The sequence below is a fragment of the Tremella mesenterica genome (genome assembly GCF_000271645.1).
Source record: "Tremella mesenterica DSM 1558 unplaced genomic scaffold TREMEscaffold_5, whole genome shotgun sequence".
Taxonomy (NCBI): Eukaryota; Fungi; Basidiomycota; class Tremellomycetes; order Tremellales; family Tremellaceae; genus Tremella; species Tremella mesenterica.
The window spans coordinates 1192105-1211056 of record NW_006711229.1 but is presented as its reverse complement, the minus strand read 5'-3'; the positions used below and the strand labels follow the sequence as shown (position 1 = coordinate 1211056).

The 18952-nt window shown below is 46.4% G+C and overlaps 6 protein-coding genes across 6 annotated transcripts; 5 read left to right on the top strand and 1 right to left on the bottom strand.

Moving 5' to 3' along the window:
- The first annotated feature begins 497 nt into the window (after nt 1-497).
- Nucleotides 498-3741, top strand: TREMEDRAFT_73913 (uncharacterized protein). The gene is made up of 4 exons (XM_007004796.1): nt 498-1678; nt 1892-2261; nt 2399-2637; nt 2773-3741. The coding sequence occupies exons 1-4, from the start codon at nt 1064-1066 to the stop codon at nt 3478-3480; spliced, it is 1932 nt and encodes a 643-aa protein (XP_007004858.1). The 5' UTR covers nt 498-1063; the 3' UTR covers nt 3481-3741.
- Nucleotides 3742-4021: 280 nt separating this feature from the next.
- TREMEDRAFT_73912 (uncharacterized protein) lies at nt 4022-5627 on the top strand. The gene is made up of 6 exons (XM_007004795.1): nt 4022-4242; nt 4583-4678; nt 4974-4997; nt 5201-5261; nt 5308-5408; nt 5521-5627. Exons 1-6 carry the CDS (start codon nt 4120-4122, stop codon nt 5545-5547), a joined length of 432 nt encoding a protein of 143 aa, XP_007004857.1. The 5' UTR covers nt 4022-4119; the 3' UTR covers nt 5548-5627.
- Nucleotides 5628-5839: 212 nt separating this feature from the next.
- On the top strand, nt 5840-8826 carry TREMEDRAFT_68770 (uncharacterized protein; the record flags this gene model as incomplete). Its single annotated transcript, XM_007004737.1, has 12 exons — nt 5840-5893; nt 6133-6278; nt 6504-6694; nt 6762-6858; nt 6959-7217; nt 7321-7412; nt 7454-7508; nt 7553-7753; nt 7885-8015; nt 8061-8136; nt 8284-8513; nt 8793-8826. The coding sequence occupies 12 exons, from the start codon at nt 5840-5842 to the stop codon at nt 8824-8826; spliced, it is 1566 nt and encodes a 521-aa protein (XP_007004799.1).
- Nucleotides 8827-8925: 99 nt separating this feature from the next.
- On the bottom strand, nt 8926-10640 carry TREMEDRAFT_68769 (uncharacterized protein; the record flags this gene model as incomplete). Its single annotated transcript, XM_007004736.1, has 5 exons — nt 8926-9039; nt 9228-9352; nt 9732-9852; nt 10051-10132; nt 10312-10640. 5 exons carry the CDS (start codon nt 10638-10640, stop codon nt 8926-8928), a joined length of 771 nt encoding a protein of 256 aa, XP_007004798.1.
- Nucleotides 10641-11488: 848 nt separating this feature from the next.
- On the top strand, nt 11489-13913 carry TREMEDRAFT_73911 (uncharacterized protein; the record flags this gene model as incomplete). The annotated part of the gene is made up of 7 exons (XM_007004794.1): nt 11489-12208; nt 12383-12575; nt 12710-12892; nt 12998-13134; nt 13191-13285; nt 13435-13566; nt 13615-13913. 7 exons carry the CDS (start codon nt 11489-11491, stop codon nt 13664-13666), a joined length of 1512 nt encoding a protein of 503 aa, XP_007004856.1. The 3' UTR covers nt 13667-13913.
- A 430-nt stretch (nt 13914-14343) lies between these two features.
- TREMEDRAFT_73910 (uncharacterized protein) lies at nt 14344-18904 on the top strand (the record flags this gene model as incomplete). Its single annotated transcript, XM_007004793.1, has 8 exons — nt 14344-14614; nt 15104-15419; nt 15657-16434; nt 16485-16815; nt 16950-17552; nt 17737-18041; nt 18134-18274; nt 18427-18904. The coding sequence occupies exons 1-8, from the start codon at nt 14399-14401 to the stop codon at nt 18902-18904; spliced, it is 3168 nt and encodes a 1055-aa protein (XP_007004855.1). The 5' UTR covers nt 14344-14398.
- Nucleotides 18905-18952: the final 48 nt, after the last annotated feature.

Below are 18952 nucleotides of genomic sequence, written 5' to 3'. Positions count from 1 at the left end.
GGGGATAAGAAGAGAGATGTGTGAAATGAGAAGACACGTACAAGAAGAGCGCAGCCGCAGAGAGGAGGTCTGTCGCCTTGACCTTGATGATACCATGATGCCCTGGCCAGGGAGATTCGAGACGGGGTACGAGGGAGGGTGTGTGTATGCCGCGTTGATGGGAGAGTGATGGGCGTGTTCAATAAGTGGGGATCGGGGAACGTGCCTTTCAGCCAAATCATCAGTCAGATATTGTCAGTCACACCCACTACTCGTAGATCAGCAAGGTTAGTAAGCAGATAGAGTCAGCGACATCAGTCATGATGAGAGTGAAAATGATAGAAGTGAAGAAAGAAAGATGAGTGAGTGAGCCGAGACAGACATTGTTGATGGACCGGTCCGAAGGTTTCTCCCCAGTCCTGAGATTGACTCAAGTCTCTTAAGGGGAAAAGAATCCAGCCTGCGTCATCGAAACCTTACTTATGTCACTTGACCACCGTCTTTTCGCTATACCCCTCACATCTTTCCCTATGACTGGGAACCCGGTGGCCGTGTCTCCACCATAACACGATCAGAAGAGCAGATCGTGCCGCCGTACAAGCAATAATCGACATTACCGAGGAAAGCCGAGTGAGGGATACCTCGATTTCAGCCAAGCCAACTAGCCACTCGTATTGCCGACTTGCCGTATTGCAGGTGCCAATTCCACTACTTACTCTACTTGTTGCTTTGTTCATTTTATACCTTACCCATTCATCACTTGACCTCTGATCCTCTGAGCAGCTTGGGCAGACTACGCACACTCACACCTCCTTCACCTAAACCACTTGGGCCAAACCTCGCTCGTTTGGGTCTTTGCGTACTCATCGGCTTTGAGACGGGTCAAGGGGTGATTCGATCCAAGTTGTCAACGGTATCACGAGGTCCGTCTTACCCATCAACCCTTCTTTCTCACAGACGTCATTTTTTCACTGGTTTCTTCCATTCATTCACCTTCCTCTAGCCTCTGGCTTCTTCTATCCACTCTACTCTTCTACCTCTTGTCGTCTCTCCCAATCAGCCCATACAAGTACCACCATCAACCATGGGCAATACTTCTTCGCACTCTAGCCCAGGACAATCCGGTCCTACTTCTCCAACCACCCAACCTCCTTCCACCGCACCATCAACCTCTCAACCCGTACCCACCACTTCTCAACATCTACCTAATCCATCAGCCGCTTTCCCACATGCTTTCCATTCCGGTCTTACACCTCCAGCTAGAACACCTTCACCACCCCCACCATCAACACCGCTGCTCATGCCTCATGCAGGGCATTTGACACCTCAGAACCCACATGCTTTGTCCCTTCCTCAGATACATGATTACTCGAAGAATGTGGTGACCCGTCTTATACTTGATGAGAAACTCGCTCCGTTTTATCGAGGTCTTGAAGACTGGGAAGAAGATTGGGGCGAAGATGATGTGGAAAGGATATTGGAAGAAGTCAAGGAGAAGGATTATGAAGAAGGTGTGGGTAACAGCGTCACTGAGAGGCTTAAAGAGGAAAGGGAAGGTGCACAGGGAACAATGGGTAAGAGCATCAACGTGTACAGGGGGAAAGCATCGGAAGCCAAGTTGCAAGAAGATAAAGAGGAAAGAGAGAGGAGGGAGAAGAAGGCTTATCTGGACGCTATAGAATGTCCCATATGTTTTCTAGTACGTCTCGTCTCTTCTGCCCCTACCACTTCGTCTTCTCATAACCCCTTACCAAGCAGTGATACGCTGATGCTCTGGATCAACCAAAAGGTTGATTTAATTTTGGCATGTCAGGCTTCTCGAACTTCCTTTTGCACATCTATACACAGTCGCCGAAGAGTTGTATTCTCAATGATGCATTCAAGGATCCAGAGACCTTCTCTAACCCCACAGAATTACCCACCCAACATCAACACTTCTCGTTGCTGCCAACAACCCATCTGCACCGAATGTTTCGTCCAGATCAAAAGATCCGAACCCACCATTACTCATCTGGAGTCTGAACCTGCCTGCTGCCCATTTTGCGTCGAAACGGACTTTGGAGTAATCTACGAACGACCTTCACCGCTCGGACCAGCCACTCCGTCGTCAGGATCCGCCCTCGCCACCTCACCCGAAGCACCAACATCGGACCTGGCAAAAGCGATGGATATGAAGTCGGAAGTTGGGGAATTGAATTTAGGTATCGGGATGCCCCCGAAAGTACAAGAGACTATGAGGAGGAAGAGTGTAAGCTCAAAGTCGAAAGAGGTAGTGACGATTGGTATGTCTGAATTTTGACATGTCCCCTTCTGCAACTTTCACTCTAGCAGCCACTCTCCTCATTGTCATGGGTACACAATGGGCAACAGCACTCGATCGATCATGAACGATTCCTACTGCAGTAAGCTGACAATGCAGATGAAATACGACCCGACTGGGAGCGCAAACTGAATGCCGTGAAAGCTGCTGCGGCCAGACGAGCTAGCAGGAGGATCATCATGCGTCAAGTGGGAGATCGTCTGATCCCAATTGGATACACGAGTTCAAGAGCACCCGGGACGGCTGATTTCAGCATGTCAATCCCACCGGCTGAGGGTGAAGGTACTTCGAGAAGATCCAGGAGACGGGATGGGAATCGTGATACTCAGCTAGAAGAGGTAAGTTGTTGGCGTCATTCGAATGCTCTCTTTTCATCCACAAAGCTATCCGTGGTTCATGCCGACGACAGTCTGACTTGGATCCCATTCGACTTTGCCTTGCCAATGAGAAATATTTCTTTAACTAACACCCAGCTTATGATTATGGAAGCTATGCGTCTCTCCCTTCTCGACCACGAAGAGCATCAACGTCGTCTCGTCGACCAGCAACGTCCACCGTCCACCGTCAAACCCACTCAAAACATTAGCGGCACATCCACTCCCACTCAAAATCCTGGAGAATCTTCCCGTCGAGTCATTTCGACTTCGCACAACCCAACCAAGTCAGGTGCCTCAAAGATATTTTCTAAATTCAGTGGAAACCGTTCTCGAGCAAATTCATCAGTGTCATTCGCTCCCATGCCTGCCAGACCCACTTCTATCTCCCCTGCCAATTCCACCAATACCAACATTAACAATCCCGATTCTAACTCTCAAACTCCCAGTCCAGTCGTTCAGCCACGTACTCCACCCACCAGTCTTCCATCCCCTTCTCAGCCCGTGGCACCAGTGACGACATTGGCGAATCATGATTCTCCTCCAGCTCCAATGTCGACACATGGTCTGCCAAGATTATCAATGGACATGCCTGCTTTGGTTCCTGATTCGACTGCGAGACCAGTCATACCGGTTCATAACGAAGCGCAGGCGGTAGATATCAACAACAGCGAAGGGAATGCGAGAGCTGGTGTTAGTACGGAAGATGACAGGGATGACGGAGAGGATGACGAGTACGACGAAAGTGTGGTGGAAAGTGTACCCGAACGACTAACTTGTGCAAGGTTGGACAGTGGGGAAGAATGAAGATTTTACACCTTGTTGGGGGTTGTGCAATAGGACTACAGGTCATTGGGCTTGTTGGGATTTCATGTAAAGAAGATTGTCACAATGTACGAATGATTTTTTAAGAGAGATGGTCCAAGGTGTAAAGCAGGGTCTATGAAGTGACAAGAGAAGGAAGATGAAGTAAATGAATTATTGTTGTTGACGTTGGAGAAGTTTACAAGTTTCTACCAGTAGATCCACTCTCACGTTTGTTCAAGACATGCATGCTTGTTCTACTCAATCTAATTTCTTCCCCTATGTCTTGTCAGCAATCCATCTCTGGTCCTCTTGAACATCTCCCATCTTTTCATGCTTCCGCATCTGTACTAGAGAGAGTACGAGTACTCTACTCGTACTGTACTCCTCCTCTACTACTACAAGTATAGTCATGGAAGTCCGCGCCTAACAGGGTAATGGGAGAAGGAATAGGCGCGTATGACGTCATACATGTTCGACCAATCGCAATGCGTTCGTTCTTTCACCTTTACTTTCTTTTCAATTATCACTTCACTCCCTAGCTCAAACATCGCATCAGATCGAAATACAAAGTTTCATTTCGCAAGAAAACGAAGAACATATCCAAATACTCTGTTGCTTTAGAACAAGAAAGAAACAACAATGACTCTTCGAATTTTATCTAGACCTATGGGTGGGATGGCATGGACTAACAGGGTCAATATGGGAAGGATGAATTTAGCTGTGGGAAAGTATTCAGGTAGTGTACATGGTAATGATCCCGATGTGAGTTGATTGTTTTCTAATCATGTTCTCTACTTCTTACACCTTCCTTTTCCTTTCTTGCTTTTAGAACTGAATGCTTCATCTACGTGAATTTTCATATTCTTTTTCATTTCTTTCTCGCTGTCTATGGAATTCGGAGGGCCGAACGTTATCTGGACAGATGGGTGCTTGATCAACTGGGCATGATCGTATCTTCTTGTGCCCTTGTGTTTCAGTGATGTCGAAGAACGACAGGCTGGTTAGATACCATTGCGCGAGTCTTCGTGGATCTTAGTCAGGTACGAGGAGTTTCCAATCGTTATGGGATGAAAGCGTTAGATCATAACAGCTGATAAGTTAGACTCTAGCTAGGGAAAAAGCCCGTAATTTATCAGGTACACAAGATTCTTCTAGTCCTCATAAAGAACATGCCCCACAATGGAACGAAGTTCTAGCCGTGAGTTTTTACTTCTGATACGCTCTTAACCATCCGGGATGGTGGAAGTAAAGATAAACCTCGGTTGGGTTATGATAGTCGTAAGATCTACCAAATGACGGGGAAGTGATGGATGAAGGGGAGATGGGACAGTGCTGGGGGATGATAACAGCAATCAGCTCAGGCTGAGGAGCAAGCTGTGCAGATGCACGAGTAGTAGGGACTGGTGTGGAGGGAGGGAGGGAAGGAAGGAGTGGTACGGCGGCGAAGAGCATGACGGAAGATGAAGTATATGGAACCTGAAGCTGACGATTAGACTGATTCAGAAGCTGGTGTCAAAGTGAGTCAAGCACGATTTCTGGACCTCTTCGGTTTCCTCATACCCGTTTTGTCTAGACAATCTCATCTCAAGTCTGCCTGCCCGGCCGGCCTCATTTGGCAGATAACACCGGCATGCTGTACCAGAAAGTGTGTCACCGGTTGATCTTTGATCGACTAGAGAATAAAGGAGACTTGCGTTGCGTGTTCTCAACTAAATCACAGGCCGATCAAGCGGGTCCTCCTGGCAAACCTAGCAAAGCCCTGCAGGAACAGACCATTTTTCGTGAGCCCTCTTGAAGCCGCGACTGGTCATCCCCATCTGATCACAGAAACCCACAAACATCACCATGACGAAGATGATGGGATGCACAAAGGTGTTAAACATCATAAAGCGAAACATGAACCCACGCGTACGGGCAGTGAAGAGGCAGTGAGTTTACCTGTCTTTCCTTGTCCCTATATGCCATCTCCCAATATGCCTGTGCTGAGATGAACATTCGGGTATCACATAATTTCACACAAGGATGAGACTGACGAGATAGGTGAAAGCGGATCGAGGGGAACATTAAGTGTGAGAAGTTATATAGCCGTTGTGATAGGATCCACAATTTGTCTCAAAGTTTAAAATGATATGAATACAGTGTATGTGACAGCGTTATGGGATGTGGAAGTTCAAAGTTGACCGGTGATTCAATAACCGGTCATCACGATCGAAAAACCCACCTGTCATCGTCTTTGTCCAATCCCATCCTTTGCCTTTGTCCGTTTCGTCACCATTGACATCTCTACTCGTCCCACCTGTATCGAACACTATCATCCACTTTAACCCCTGTTTAGAGCTACACAAGTCAAAGTTACATCATGTCAGCACAAACCGAGAATCTCAGGTCTATACCTAAAGATGAAGTGGCCAAAGTGAGCATCATCCATCTTTTCCCCTTCTGATCTAGGTCATGTCCTTGGGGTTGTCGAGGAAAGTTGGACCTCCTATGCTTTCTTGTCTCTATGTAACTCCTGCTTGGCCAATTATCTACACTCTTATACCTCATCGTACATCAAATCGTGAGGAGACGCTTTCGTCCACCTGAGATGACGTGCGATGATTCGGGAATCAGAGGGAAAGATATAGTTGAGAGGACAAAACTGACCTTTAGCACACGAAAGAAGGTGATCTATGGGTTATCGTCGATTCCATAGTTTACGACCTTAGCAAATTTGGAGCTATGCATCCTGGTGGTATTGGAGTTTTACTCGATCCAGAAGTAGCTGGACAAGATGCTACTACTGTGTTTTACGGATTGTGAGTTGTTGATTGTCCTCCCCCCCCCCCCTCGAATTCCAATTACCTCTCGCACATCTTTCCTGAGATATCAGATCTGTCCTCGTTATTTGTAAATCTTGCTAGCCGAGAAACTCATTAAATTTCCCCTCCCAACTGTCAAATACAGATGTTAATCGTGATCGCCATACACCGGTACACTCCCAGCTCATGAAAGACGGAGTATGGAATGATTACTGATCATAGGCATCGCTCAGAAATCCTACAAAAACCACAATATCAAAGACTCAGAATCGGTATTGTCGAAGGACAGAAACCACGTATAAAACCATCACTACCTGGAGATATCTCCCGTGTACCTTATGGTGAACCGACATGGTTGACGCCGGAGTACAAAAGTCCTTACTTCAAAGAATCCCATAGGGCTTTACAAAAAGGTGATTTTTTTCTTCACGTCCACCCCAATTTCGATTGCCTTGCGAAAGATTAGTCGTTGATTATCAGCCATGCGTATTTTTGTGGATGAACTATTGTATCCCGATGCGCAGGCCTGCGAGGAGTCGGGTAAACGTGCATCCAAAGAGGTGTTGCAAGCCATGGCGTGAGTGCATTCTTCATTTTATTTGTATCTGGCTTTGCAGTCTGACTTTGTGTCCTGGAGAATGATATGGTCGTAGGAAGTGACAATGACTAATGCTCAGCGAGAATAACCTGAATCGCATGCGACTCGGACCAGGAAAACATCTCCATGGTCATCAACTATTCGGCGGGGCTGTCAAAGGGGAGGAATTCGATTATTTCCATGAACTCGTCCTTAACCAGGAAATCTCAAGAATCAACGCCAGAGGTTATGGTGATGGCTTGAACGCTGGAATGGTCATTGGTTTACCTCCGGTTTTGAACTTTGCCAAAGAGCCATTGAGGTCCAAAGTCTTGGATGAGGTTTTCAGTGGGCAAAAGGTGAACAGGCTTCCTAATTTCTCTTCATTACCTCCGGGATGATCGTACTTGGTCATCCCTGTTGAGACGAAAGTACCAGAGCAGAGAATGACTGACGTTTTAGGTTATTTCTCTGGCTATTTCCGAAGCATTCGCCGGCTCAGACGTTGCCGGTCTTCGCACCACAGCTACCAAGAGTGAAGATGGCAAAACTTGGTATGTCACCTTCTGTAATCTGTGTTGGTCTTGATTATCAGGACAATCAATGGGACCAAAAAGTGGATCACGGGCGGCATGCATTCTGATTATTTCGTGAGTATGTTCTGATGATTTATCTGGATCGCACTGAGAATCAGACTGTCGGAGCAAAGACCGAAGGTGGTCTCACTGTCTTCCTCGTCCCTCGTGGTGAAGGTGTGGAAACCAAACAAATCAAGACTTCTTATTCCACTACGGCTGGGACGGCCTATATCACTTTTGATAATGTCAAAGTACCTGCGGAAAACATGTTGGGACCGGAAGATGGGGGTTTGCTCGTCATTCTTTCAAACTTTAACGTGAGTACTAATTCCTCACACTTTATCTTTAAACACCATTACACCCCTCTCCTCGACCATTATCCTGGTGGTGATGTCTCATTCGGGAGTATTGGCTTGTCATAACAAGTGAGAAAATGGTTAACTTGTAGCACGAACGATGGGTCATGTGTTGTGCATCTGCGCGATCGTCTCGTACGATAGTAGAAGAATGTCTTAAATGGGGAGCACAGAGATTTGTATTTGGTAAACCTCTCCTTGCCCAAGCTGTGATTCGACACAAGTGAGTTTTCCCTCCGTCCCAGAAAAGATCAAGACTGAGTGTCAGGTTGGCAGCTATGATTGCGAAAGTTGAAGCTACACAAGCGTGGTTGGAACAGATTACATATCAGATGTGTAACATGGTCAGTTTATCCTTTTCATTCGACCCCTCTCCAGTTCCTCTTTCTCCTATTATCAAACTTACTCGGCCCGGGATGGGCGACACCTTCGCTTAAGAATTCGGCCGGAATCAGGGAAGAGGAGGGTGAACGCATCAGACTCACGGACAGAGTTACAAGGAACAATCTCGTAATCTCGCCGGTCAAATCGCTTTCCTTAAAATGCAATCAACCAGATTCGCAGGTGAGATAAGCGACGACGCCGTACAGATCTTCGGTGGTCGAGCCATCACTCGAACAGGCATGGGCAAGTTTATCGAGCAGTTCCAGAGAACTCAGAAGTTCGATGCTATTCTCGGGGGAGCAGAGGATGTACTTGGTGATTTGGGTGTGAGGCAGGCGTAAGTTCAAGTCTCACTTTCACCCGTTGGGTCCTCCGTTCCGTCCAAACTCCCTTCTGCAAGGCGCAATACACTACCTTCTCACACTGCCTCTCACCTTGATCTTGATTTCTTGGACATACAAACCGCACACGAACATTGCAGGACTACACCATGAGCACAGGAACTACCCTGGATGTCGGAGAGGAGAGCGAGAGCGAGGGGTCAGTTTCAGCTGGCGAAGCGCAGCTTGTATACTAGACGGGAATTGCTGCGTGAGAGGATGCGAGCTAATGTTAGGATGAGGAAAATGCCCAAAGATGTAAGGTTGTAAATCGGTCGCTGATACGTTTCCACACGCCCATGAGAGGTTGTAAGATATTGAGATGGTTGCATGTATCATGTTGTCATAACTTCATTTTCCCATCATTCGTCATTTGGCCAAAATTTCTTCTCGGTCCATCACCTTTTGATCCAGTTTAATGAGTATGACACTTCGTTGAGGATATTGGTCTGTCGGGACGGTATGTGCAGTTACTCTAGCGGGCTGAAATCAGTCATGAGCTTGTCTTATCGTTCGGAGGGAAGATCATACGTTCACACGGGAAGCAAAGAAGAAGAATCATGAATGACCACCCAGCTATTCGTATACACACCATCTTGGCTCGTGATGAAAAGAAAGACCATGAGTGAACGAGGAGATGACGCAGTGATGAAGGCTGATAGAAAACTCACAACGTCTAATCCATCCAATACTCCTTCTACTAACCCAGCAGTAAAAGCTTCACAAGATAATTGACCCATATCCCTCGGTATGGAAATATGTTGAGTCAAAGGTGGTGAATTACAAGTCAACATATCTGAAGGATTAGTTACCCTTCTATCATTGTGTATATTTCCACATGACATTTGCCTCAATTCCCCCAATTATCTCCACACGTAGTATGTAGAGGTGAACATGGTAATATGACTTGTACAATTCTACGGGTTTTAGAAAAGGGGTAGGGTTTGATAATATGATAGGACCTTACGAAATGACAAGATTTGGGGAATTTATAGGTTTATAGAGTATGATAAAGTGATATTGTCTAGCGTCCAGTGAAGAGATAAAGAGATAGTGTTGAGTGAAAAAATAAAGAGCTAGTATGTAGTGAATGAGTAAAGAGCTAGTGTCTAGTGAATAAATGAAGAGATAGTAACCAGAAAAGAGATACAAAAATAGAGTGATAGTCAACTCACATTCATCTTCACCTTCTACAGACCTTTCCAAACCATCGGCAGGTTTACCAAAAACATATTTGTATACTTGAGTATGTACGAATTGTAATATTGGGATTAATCTATGTTCTCTTTTTGGATCCTAGTTGTGAGTCAAGACTTCACGATCTTTTACTGATTTTTCCCCACCCCAACAACTCGGGAACAGAGATGGGATGTTATTTAATATATAAGAAATATGACTTCATAAATAAGAGAGTGTCACCTGAGGGGGAAGACGGACAACAAAGAATGGAAAAACTGTGGGATTTGAACAAAGTATAAAGGAAACGAAACTCACTTTTGAAGAAGTCGTAAGGGTGTTACGAAGTAATAAAAGAGATAATATCCTTTGACCTGCTTCGTATCCTAGTGAAGCTAGCCTATTTGTCAGCACAAGCATTGACGATATACAACGATCCCCTTCAATCAGCATCACAATACTCAATGTCATCATCCTCCACCTCATTCCTCAATGTCACACTGAGAATGCTATGGATAGGGTATGTGTATCAAGCTTATCACCTATGATGAATGACTTGTTGGATCATGTAAAACTAACCTTCTCTCTAAATCAGTCACACTATCCACCCTACTTTGACTATACGATATAATCTCCGCGAACAAAAACGCCCAAGCTGAATTTGATACTTCACCTCCTCTTGTCTTATTCAATGGTCTATCTAATATCCCAACATTTCTACCTTGACCAGGAATCGGTGTGAAGACATTTTGTAATCCTGATGGAGGGAGAGAAGCACGTGAAATTTCTCTTCTTGGTGAAGGTGATGAAGTGGAGGAAGGTGAAGGTGAAGTGGTTGAGGGTAATGAGAAACGTGAAGAGGTTGATTGAGGTGGTGGAGGGTTGTAATAGGTTGCTGATTGAGCCATGTGGGTGTTTGGGAAGGAACGTCTGACGTGATATAAGGGAAAGAAAAGGATATATGTTGAGTACTCGTACTTTACAGGTGGTCTGTGATCTGTGAAAGAGAAGAGTTTTGGTACTTGGGTTAGCGCCGAGTTTGAGTAAGTTAGTGATCCCAATGAGGCCAGTGATCCAGTGTGCCAGTGATCCAGTGATTTGAAAAGGTTACTTAATGTTCCAGGCCTTTGTGGTCAAACCATATTCATTCTGGCTTTCATTTCCCTTTAAGCACTTTCTTGCTGATATAATTCGAGTGAGCACTGGGCAGTATGCTCACGCAGTCACTTTCCTATTTCATACGCTGCGAGTTGATAATACAGATTCATGCATGACACAGCTTACTACGCATGTTCTTATGGATAAGTAAACTTATTACTAACTGTGATAAGAAACGGGAGTATTTTCTTTACTATTCGATAAATGCCCCGTGGGACGCGAACTCCTAATCCCTGTGCTCGACGCCGTACGCCGTACGCCAGCCCTCCCACCACTACTTACTCTCCTTCCACCTCGTCATCCTTACCCTCTCCTGACCCCATCAACCCTAACTTACTCACTCATGCTACCTCGTCTTCTCGTCTTCACATAACACTGCCTTCGTCGCTCTTTCCAACCCTCCGCAACTCTCGGTGGAAGACATCTTTGACCGCGCGGCCGCGCCAAGCACCCAAACCCACGCCACGGGGGTCAAGAGCTCATCGCGTCTCAATCAACCAGTAATCTCTCTCACCGGCTTTTAGGAGGCTTTCGTCGTCATCTAACCCTGACGATTTCTCCATCTTCATAGACCTCTCTCCCATAACAATCTGTCAATATGGGTAACTCGCCATCCAAGAAGATAGGTCGAACTCGATCAAAGGAGCTTTCTCCCAATGACATTGCCGATTCCATAGCAAACGTTACCATCTCTGTCCCTCCCCCTAACTCCCAATCCTCTTCTTCAAACCTTGCCGATGGAACACCTCTCGCATCTGTCAACTCTTTCAGTAGTCTGTCTACACCACGGATGAACACTCGAAGAGCCAAAACGGCTGCGGATAGAAATGGTTCCATCTCTTCAATCAGTTCGTCAAGACCTCAAAGTGTATTGGATTCTCAAAGCGGTTTGGCGATACCTCCTTCCCCGTCCACAGCTCCTACTTCTCCAGCCCTTCGTAGCTCCTTATTGAGCACTTCACCTCCACCACCCCATTCAACCCCCGGAAGACCTTCATCGCCGCCTGTAGGTAGTCCCTTCGTTCATCAGTCACGAGACAGTCAATCTAGTCTTTCACCAGGAGTAGCCCTTTCCGCCACTGTTAGTAGAGGTAGTATGTCGGGAGCTAGTGCGATGGGAATTGGAGCGATGGATCTTGATAATATGATAAGCAGGTTGTTAGAGGCTGGATATAGCGGCAAAGTGACTAAAAGCCCTCCGTTGAAAAATGCGGAGATTGCAAATGTATGTGCGGCAGCTAGGGAGGTTTTCCTTAGTCAACCGACTTTGATCGAATTGAGTCCACCAGTCAAAATCGTTGGAGATGTACATGGTCAGGTGAGTCTTGTTTTCCTATCCCCATCCCTGCTTAAAACTTTCCACAGTTGATGGTGTTGTGGACGGAATAATAGACTGTCTCATGATGTAACGTCCCGGCTGACCCCTGATCTGAGACGGAAGGAGGGGACTGAGACAAAGAAGATATCACGACGCGGGTCGTTGACACAATAGTACGCAGACCTTATCCGCATGTTCGAAATGTGTGGATTCCCACCTCAAGCAAACTATCTTTTCCTAGGTGATTATGTCGACAGAGGAAAGCAATCACTCGAGACCATCCTTTTGCTGTTATGTTACAAGATCAAGTACCCGGAAAACTTCTTTCTGCTGCGAGGGAATCATGAATGTGCGAACGTTACGAGGGGTATGTCACTCATGTCCTTCATCCCTCACTCTTCCTGCTTCATCCCTCCCAACTCCTCATTCCAAGTGTTGTGCGTTGTTATGTAGGGCAGCTGATGTCGGCATCGCGTTCCAAAGACAAGTGCTTACTCTCAGTGTATGGATTTTATGACGAATGCAAACGTCGCACAAACATCAAAACATGGAAAACCTTCATAGATGTCTTCAACACATTACCCATCGCGTCTATAGTAGCGAGCAAAATATTCTGCGTGCATGGGGGGTTGAGTCCAAGTTTGAAGAGTATGGATGATATACGGCGGATCCAGAGGCCAACGGGTGAGTCTCATCTCTGCCTCTCACTTATTCCCACCCTCACTCACCTCGCACTCAACCACCACCATGTGGGGATGAGTACCTTGAACTCTCTGTGTTGACTCTCAGATGTCCCAGATTTCGGTCTCTTGAATGACCTTGTATGGTCCGACCCATCGGATACGACTATGGATTGGGAAGATAACGAAAGGGGGGTGTCGTATTGTTACGGTAAAAGTGTGATCAACGCCTTTTTGGCGACGCATGTGAGTGACAGGGTCTTCTTTGATTGAGTCTGGCAAGGATGAGCTGACTTGAACAGGATATGGATCTGATCTGTCGAGCACATATGGTTGTAGAGGATGGATACGAGTTTTATAATGATCGAACATTGGTAACGGTGTTTTCAGCGCCAAAGTGGGTGTCCCCTTTTGTTCCTCACTCCAACCCAATCTCCCCAGCCAGTCCTCTATCGCCCTCATATATCAGTCAGAAACATCAGCGTCTTGTCAATCGAACAAGCTAGGGATGGAGATATGTGACATTGATCAAAAACTGATGTTCAGCTACTGTGGCGAATTCGACAATTTTGGTGCGGTCATGTCTGTCTCTGAAGATTTACTTTGTTCCTTCGAGTTGCTCAAACCTCTCGACGGAGCGGCATTGAAGAAAGAAATGACAAAATCGAAGCGAAAATCGTACGCTTGTCTCTTGTTATCCTGAGCAATTCAGGAGCTCATGACCAGTTTGCAAAACCATCAATCCCCACCTAACAACCCCATGGCTCAAAGTTTTTAATTACAACATGTACGAATATAAAGAATTTTTATCTCTTTTCATCCTACCCTTCCTTTTTCCGCCCTCTTGGTTTGACAATATCACCACTGTGCACTTTGGGTACATTTTCTAATTTCTGGGGGAGTATATAAGCCTGAAAACCATCTGCTACCCTACACACGGATCGTATTTTCGAGAAGATTAGTGAATGGTGATTGAGGTTGGTATATTCCATCTGTAAGAAGTATGCACATTGTCTTTTCCGCGTAATTTGCATGTGTGTGCTTTGTTGTCCTTTTAGAGTTTGGATGGGGTCTACATTGATACTCTGATACTTTGAACGTCTGAGTCCTTCACAATACCATATGCAAGATCTGTGCGGACACTGGAATGGTGCAGGGTGCATGTCGAGTGACTGCCAACTGGCCAACTGGACTCAATGGAATAAACCCAAAAGCGGAAGTAATCGTCCCTTTTCCGCGCTAAACGGAAAATTGACACTTCCTTTTTCCCCTTTCGCCCTCGGTCTAAGATGGCCGACCCCGCCCTTCTCGCTCTGCAGCCGCCACTCGACTCCAACCTCTCACTCCTCCTCCGCCTATCCACCTAGTCACCTCCCCCCTACATACCTTCATTTGTTTTACCTCCCTCCTCATATATCTTCTCCTCTCCCGATCACCCTCCCCCATCCTCATCCCATTCGATACATTCGAATCAAATAGAACTAGATCAAGAAGAGCAAGCCTATCAAGGATGAAAAAAGGACCCGTGCCACACACTCAAAACTTAGGTCCAATCGATATCCCCCATCCACCCAACCCACAGGGGATCATCTACGTGGAGACATCTACCAATATGTTATCATCTGGTACTTCCAATCAATCTGGACGTGTAGAGGGTGAGAGGATTGATATAGCTGGGGTTTTGAGAAGGAATCAGGCTTGTTTAAATTGTAGACGAAGAAAATTGGTACGTTTTCATTTCCTCCTCATCGGTTCCTTCTGCTCAAACGGTATCATCAGAAGATGATGAGTTGTCTTGATTTATTCTGTGTGGTTTACTCTAAGTTGGATGGATGTACATGGTCTCCGTGCATCTGCTATGGGTTTTGAAAGGATACTGGACGTTGTTGAGCACGTTGGAGGGTCGTGCCGATTTTGGGTGACGCTTACGCATGTGGCGAAAGTATGTGTGGAGGTTTCTTCTTTTGCTTTCCCTCCTTTGCATACCACCCAGACATCTGAGATATCATTGTTGCTATCGGAGTGTCCTTGGATTATCTTCATGACGAAGGGTGATGAGTTGTGGATGCTAGATACATAAAGAAACTCTGGACAATCCAAACAAATAGATCCTCGCATCATACAACGTGCGCGTAGGATTGTCTCCAAAGTTTTGATTTTTTCAAATCATTTTGAACGAAGATGTGAGGGGTGAGAACGAAATGCTGATGTACAGAAATGCGACGCGGCTAGACCCAATTGTTCGACATGCGTAAGATCATATAAACATTTACTACGTACAAACCCAAAAACGAACCCTGTCTTATGTTGCGAATATGACGATGGACCCAGTGCCGCTCCAGCTTCAACCGGTTCGGTCGAACGTGTGGGAAGTACCAGTCATTCGCCTGAGACGGAAGATGAAGATGATGGGAATATTGAAGGTAGGAAGAGGAAGAAGAGGCCGGTTATGAGGGGAAGAGAGAGTAGGGAAAGGGATGTTAGTAAAGATGGGACGGAGTTGGAGAGGGAGGCTTTGATGTTGCGGATAGGTACGTTTATCTCAACTGCCTCTTCTAATCACGATGTATTCCGTCATTTTACCCCTACATCCATCCTCTATACAACAAATCTTGCTTGAACAATACTACTCTTGCCTCCTTCATGACCTATCATCCGGTCAGATGTCTTCTCCCTGACCGTCTCTCCCATTCCCGCTTCTTGTCCTTTTCTCTGTGTTGTATCACAACCTTCGCTCATTTTTTTACCGCGCCGATGCTGACCGCCAGCCGAACTCGAAGCACAAGTCAAAGCAAAAGAACATTCACCCAACGATAGTTCTCGTGCGTGGGGCGCCTCGTCAATGCCCGACCTGGCGGCACCTTCCCCAACTGCCTTTCTTGAAATGCTATCGTCCGCCGCTAGTGCTCAAGTACATCAAGCCATGGGTCCTGCTGGTCTACGACATGGTGCAGCTAACGACACAATGATGGGAGCCGCTCATACTTGGGGCGATACTCCTGTCGACAGTACCGGCTTGAAAGAGCATTCTGGATTTACACCTCTTTTTCCTTCAGACTCTCCGAGACTTCCATCACATCGTGATTCTACACATGGAGCTTCTGGCGCAATGTCACCTCCATCTACGTCTCGACAGGGGACCCGAAATTCTCCCAGCGGTGCGGACTTGTCGCCTAATGCTATATTCACTTTCTCACCAGTCCCATCTGGTCCTGTTGCGTCTGGCTCGTCCGGACAACCCGCTCATAATACGAACGAACCACACTCTGGTGAAAATTTGAATTGGCCACCTCCACCCGATGCGAACGGCAATATTCAACCTTCCACTCGTGTAGAAGGTCCGTGGCGGGGTGTCGAGACTGTCGAAACGATCTTTGCGGCAAGTATGAAAGCCACTTTTGTTGAAGGACAAAGTGGAATGGGCATAAATACGAATGTGGATGATCTCCCACCTTTAGATGAGGCCGTGCAACAACAACTCCTTTTGGAACTCTTCTGGCCAGGTTGGCCACCTAATCTGCCTGAACCAAATATTGTCAATGATCTGTATGTCTTCTCATGATCTCATTGGATGCAAATTCAGTACTGATGAACAGGGTGGAAGCCTTTTTCGAATTAGCACCTAACGTTTCTCGTTTACTACATCGATCGAGGTTCTTAGCTCGACTAGCTCTCCCACCGACACACAGTAATTTTCCTCATGCTGCACTCATACATGCGATATGTGCCGCATCAGCCGCGTGGTGCACCCCGAGCGTATATGAGAGAAGCAGCTATGTTCAGGATAGTACGTGGATGGCCGGAACTGAAAAGGGAGGTGGGAGAGCTGGTATGAGCTTTCAAATGCGACAAGCTGCATTTGCCAAAGAGGCCGTACAAGATGGTTTGAACACAGGTAACAGATTGTTTGATGTGGTGCGGGCTATGGTGAGTTGTGATTCAACACCTATCATCATGCTCGCCCTCCTCACTTCATGCTTGCTAACATTTGAACATAGGATGTCAGCCTTTTCATGTGAAATCCGGTTTTACGAGTACGAGGGAAGAGAACTCATTTCCAGATCATACTCAGCAGAGTCTTCATCGACGACACTCGTATGTTAGAGTGTTGGGCGTACTGTGGTCTTGTGGCACGTATGATCCTTCCTCTTGGTCTGAACGTCCGTTCAGCCGAATTATCCCTAAAATCAGTCATGCTCCCTCCACCTGGCGATGCATTAGAAAGAGAAGAACGTCGAGCGGCCATTTGGATGGCATTTTATCACGATACTATAGCTTCTTCCGCTTCTGGATGGGGGACTTCTATCTCTCTCGACGAACTATCAGTCCCATTACCCGTCTCTGTGATAGATTTCGAAGCTGGTCAAGAATACATGGAGCCGAATCCTCAAGATATAGAAAGTCTCGATATATGGACTAAACATCCTGTCCCAGATCCATTTGTTCTGACCCTTAAAGCTGCTGTCATCCTGAACCGAGTCAATCGTTTTGTGCGCAAGTGGAAGAACAGAAGAATCAGAGATGATGACGATTTGGATGGGTTACAGAAACCTGAATTTAGGGAATTGGCAAATGCTATTGCATGTTTCCAAATGAGTTTTCCTCAGGCTTTGAGGAACCCTTGCAAGTTGAATCACAAGAAGAAACTTGATATTGATTTGATTGTTGGTCATTCTCTTTCTTCTTCAACTCACTCTTCGTTCCCCTTCCCCTCCTCTTCTCACCCTTCATCCCCTCTGCCACCTGTGAAATGCAGTCCTACCTCCTGCGTAGATATTCATAGAACCTCAGATCCCTCTTCCCAAGCTGCTGTTCCGGGAATGTAGATAGACATCCGCTGATACCTAGTCCGCACACATGCTTCCTCACGCAGCATCTATCTGTCTACACGAACCTTTTGCCGATATCACCGACCCCAATGACGCTTCTACTCGCCGAATGATCGCTGCAACTCAAGCACTGGTACAGATCGTTCAACAATTGGCGGGCGTGACCAACGACGGTTCACAGAGTTTGGCGAGTATCATGCATTCGTCAGCCAGCGTGTGTTTGGTCACAGCGGCAAGAACGAGCTTGTTGTTTTATAGATATGCCTTGAACATTGGTGATGCGCAAACTGCGGATAGTCATAGGATGGATATCGAAATGGTTCGGTGAGTGTTGTCGCCCACTATCCCGTGTTCCTATTGAACTTCTTTTTTGCGTTTACACATGGAGTGAAAGTGGTCTGGACGCTGATCGGCAGAATGGCTTTGCAACAATTTGGCCTCAAATTCAAAATCGGTCATCATCATTCTCAACTTATCGAGTATTTCTTGGACAGGGCGACTCATCCGACTTTGGAAAAGTTGTCTGCTCATTATCCCGAGCATCCTCGACCAGGAGCGTAAGTCTAGTCCCACAATCTTCATCCTAAATTTCTCCTGTCTATTATATGTTCGAGTTTCTCTCTCCTGCGCTGAGTGGAGTACATGACCTAATTTAACTTGGAGTGGAATGCTACTGTCTAGCGAATTATAGACCACAACTAACGAGTAGACCTGAACTACATCGTGACGCAAACCTCGGCGTATGCATACTCAACGCTCTCAATGTTAAACGTGGCTATTGGCGTCTCCCTAGTGGTAACACCGGTACATCACCCTTCATTTCCACTCCCGACTCTCTCAATCCCACGCATCGTACTTCCGCATCAGAAAATGATTCTCCCAACGCCCCTCCCCCAGGTCTTTCAACGACCAGTAGTTCCGGCCAAGGCAGTGGTAGCGGTAGCGGTAGTCGAAGTGCTTCGATAGCTTCGAACAACATATCTTGCGCACCTTATTTCGCCGCTGTTTCTGGGACTACGGTGGTTGAAGAATTATTGGCATCAGGCAAATCGAATCAAGCGGCAAATGAACCGAAAGACCCTTCTCCCACCACGTCAAACCGGTCAAATACGGGTACGAAAACAAAAGCTTCATACATTACACATCCACAGCTTGAGGTGATCTTCGATGCAATGAAGGGGAAGTAATCACTTTAATGTGTTCACCTTTCCGCAACTTTCCGACGCATGATAGAC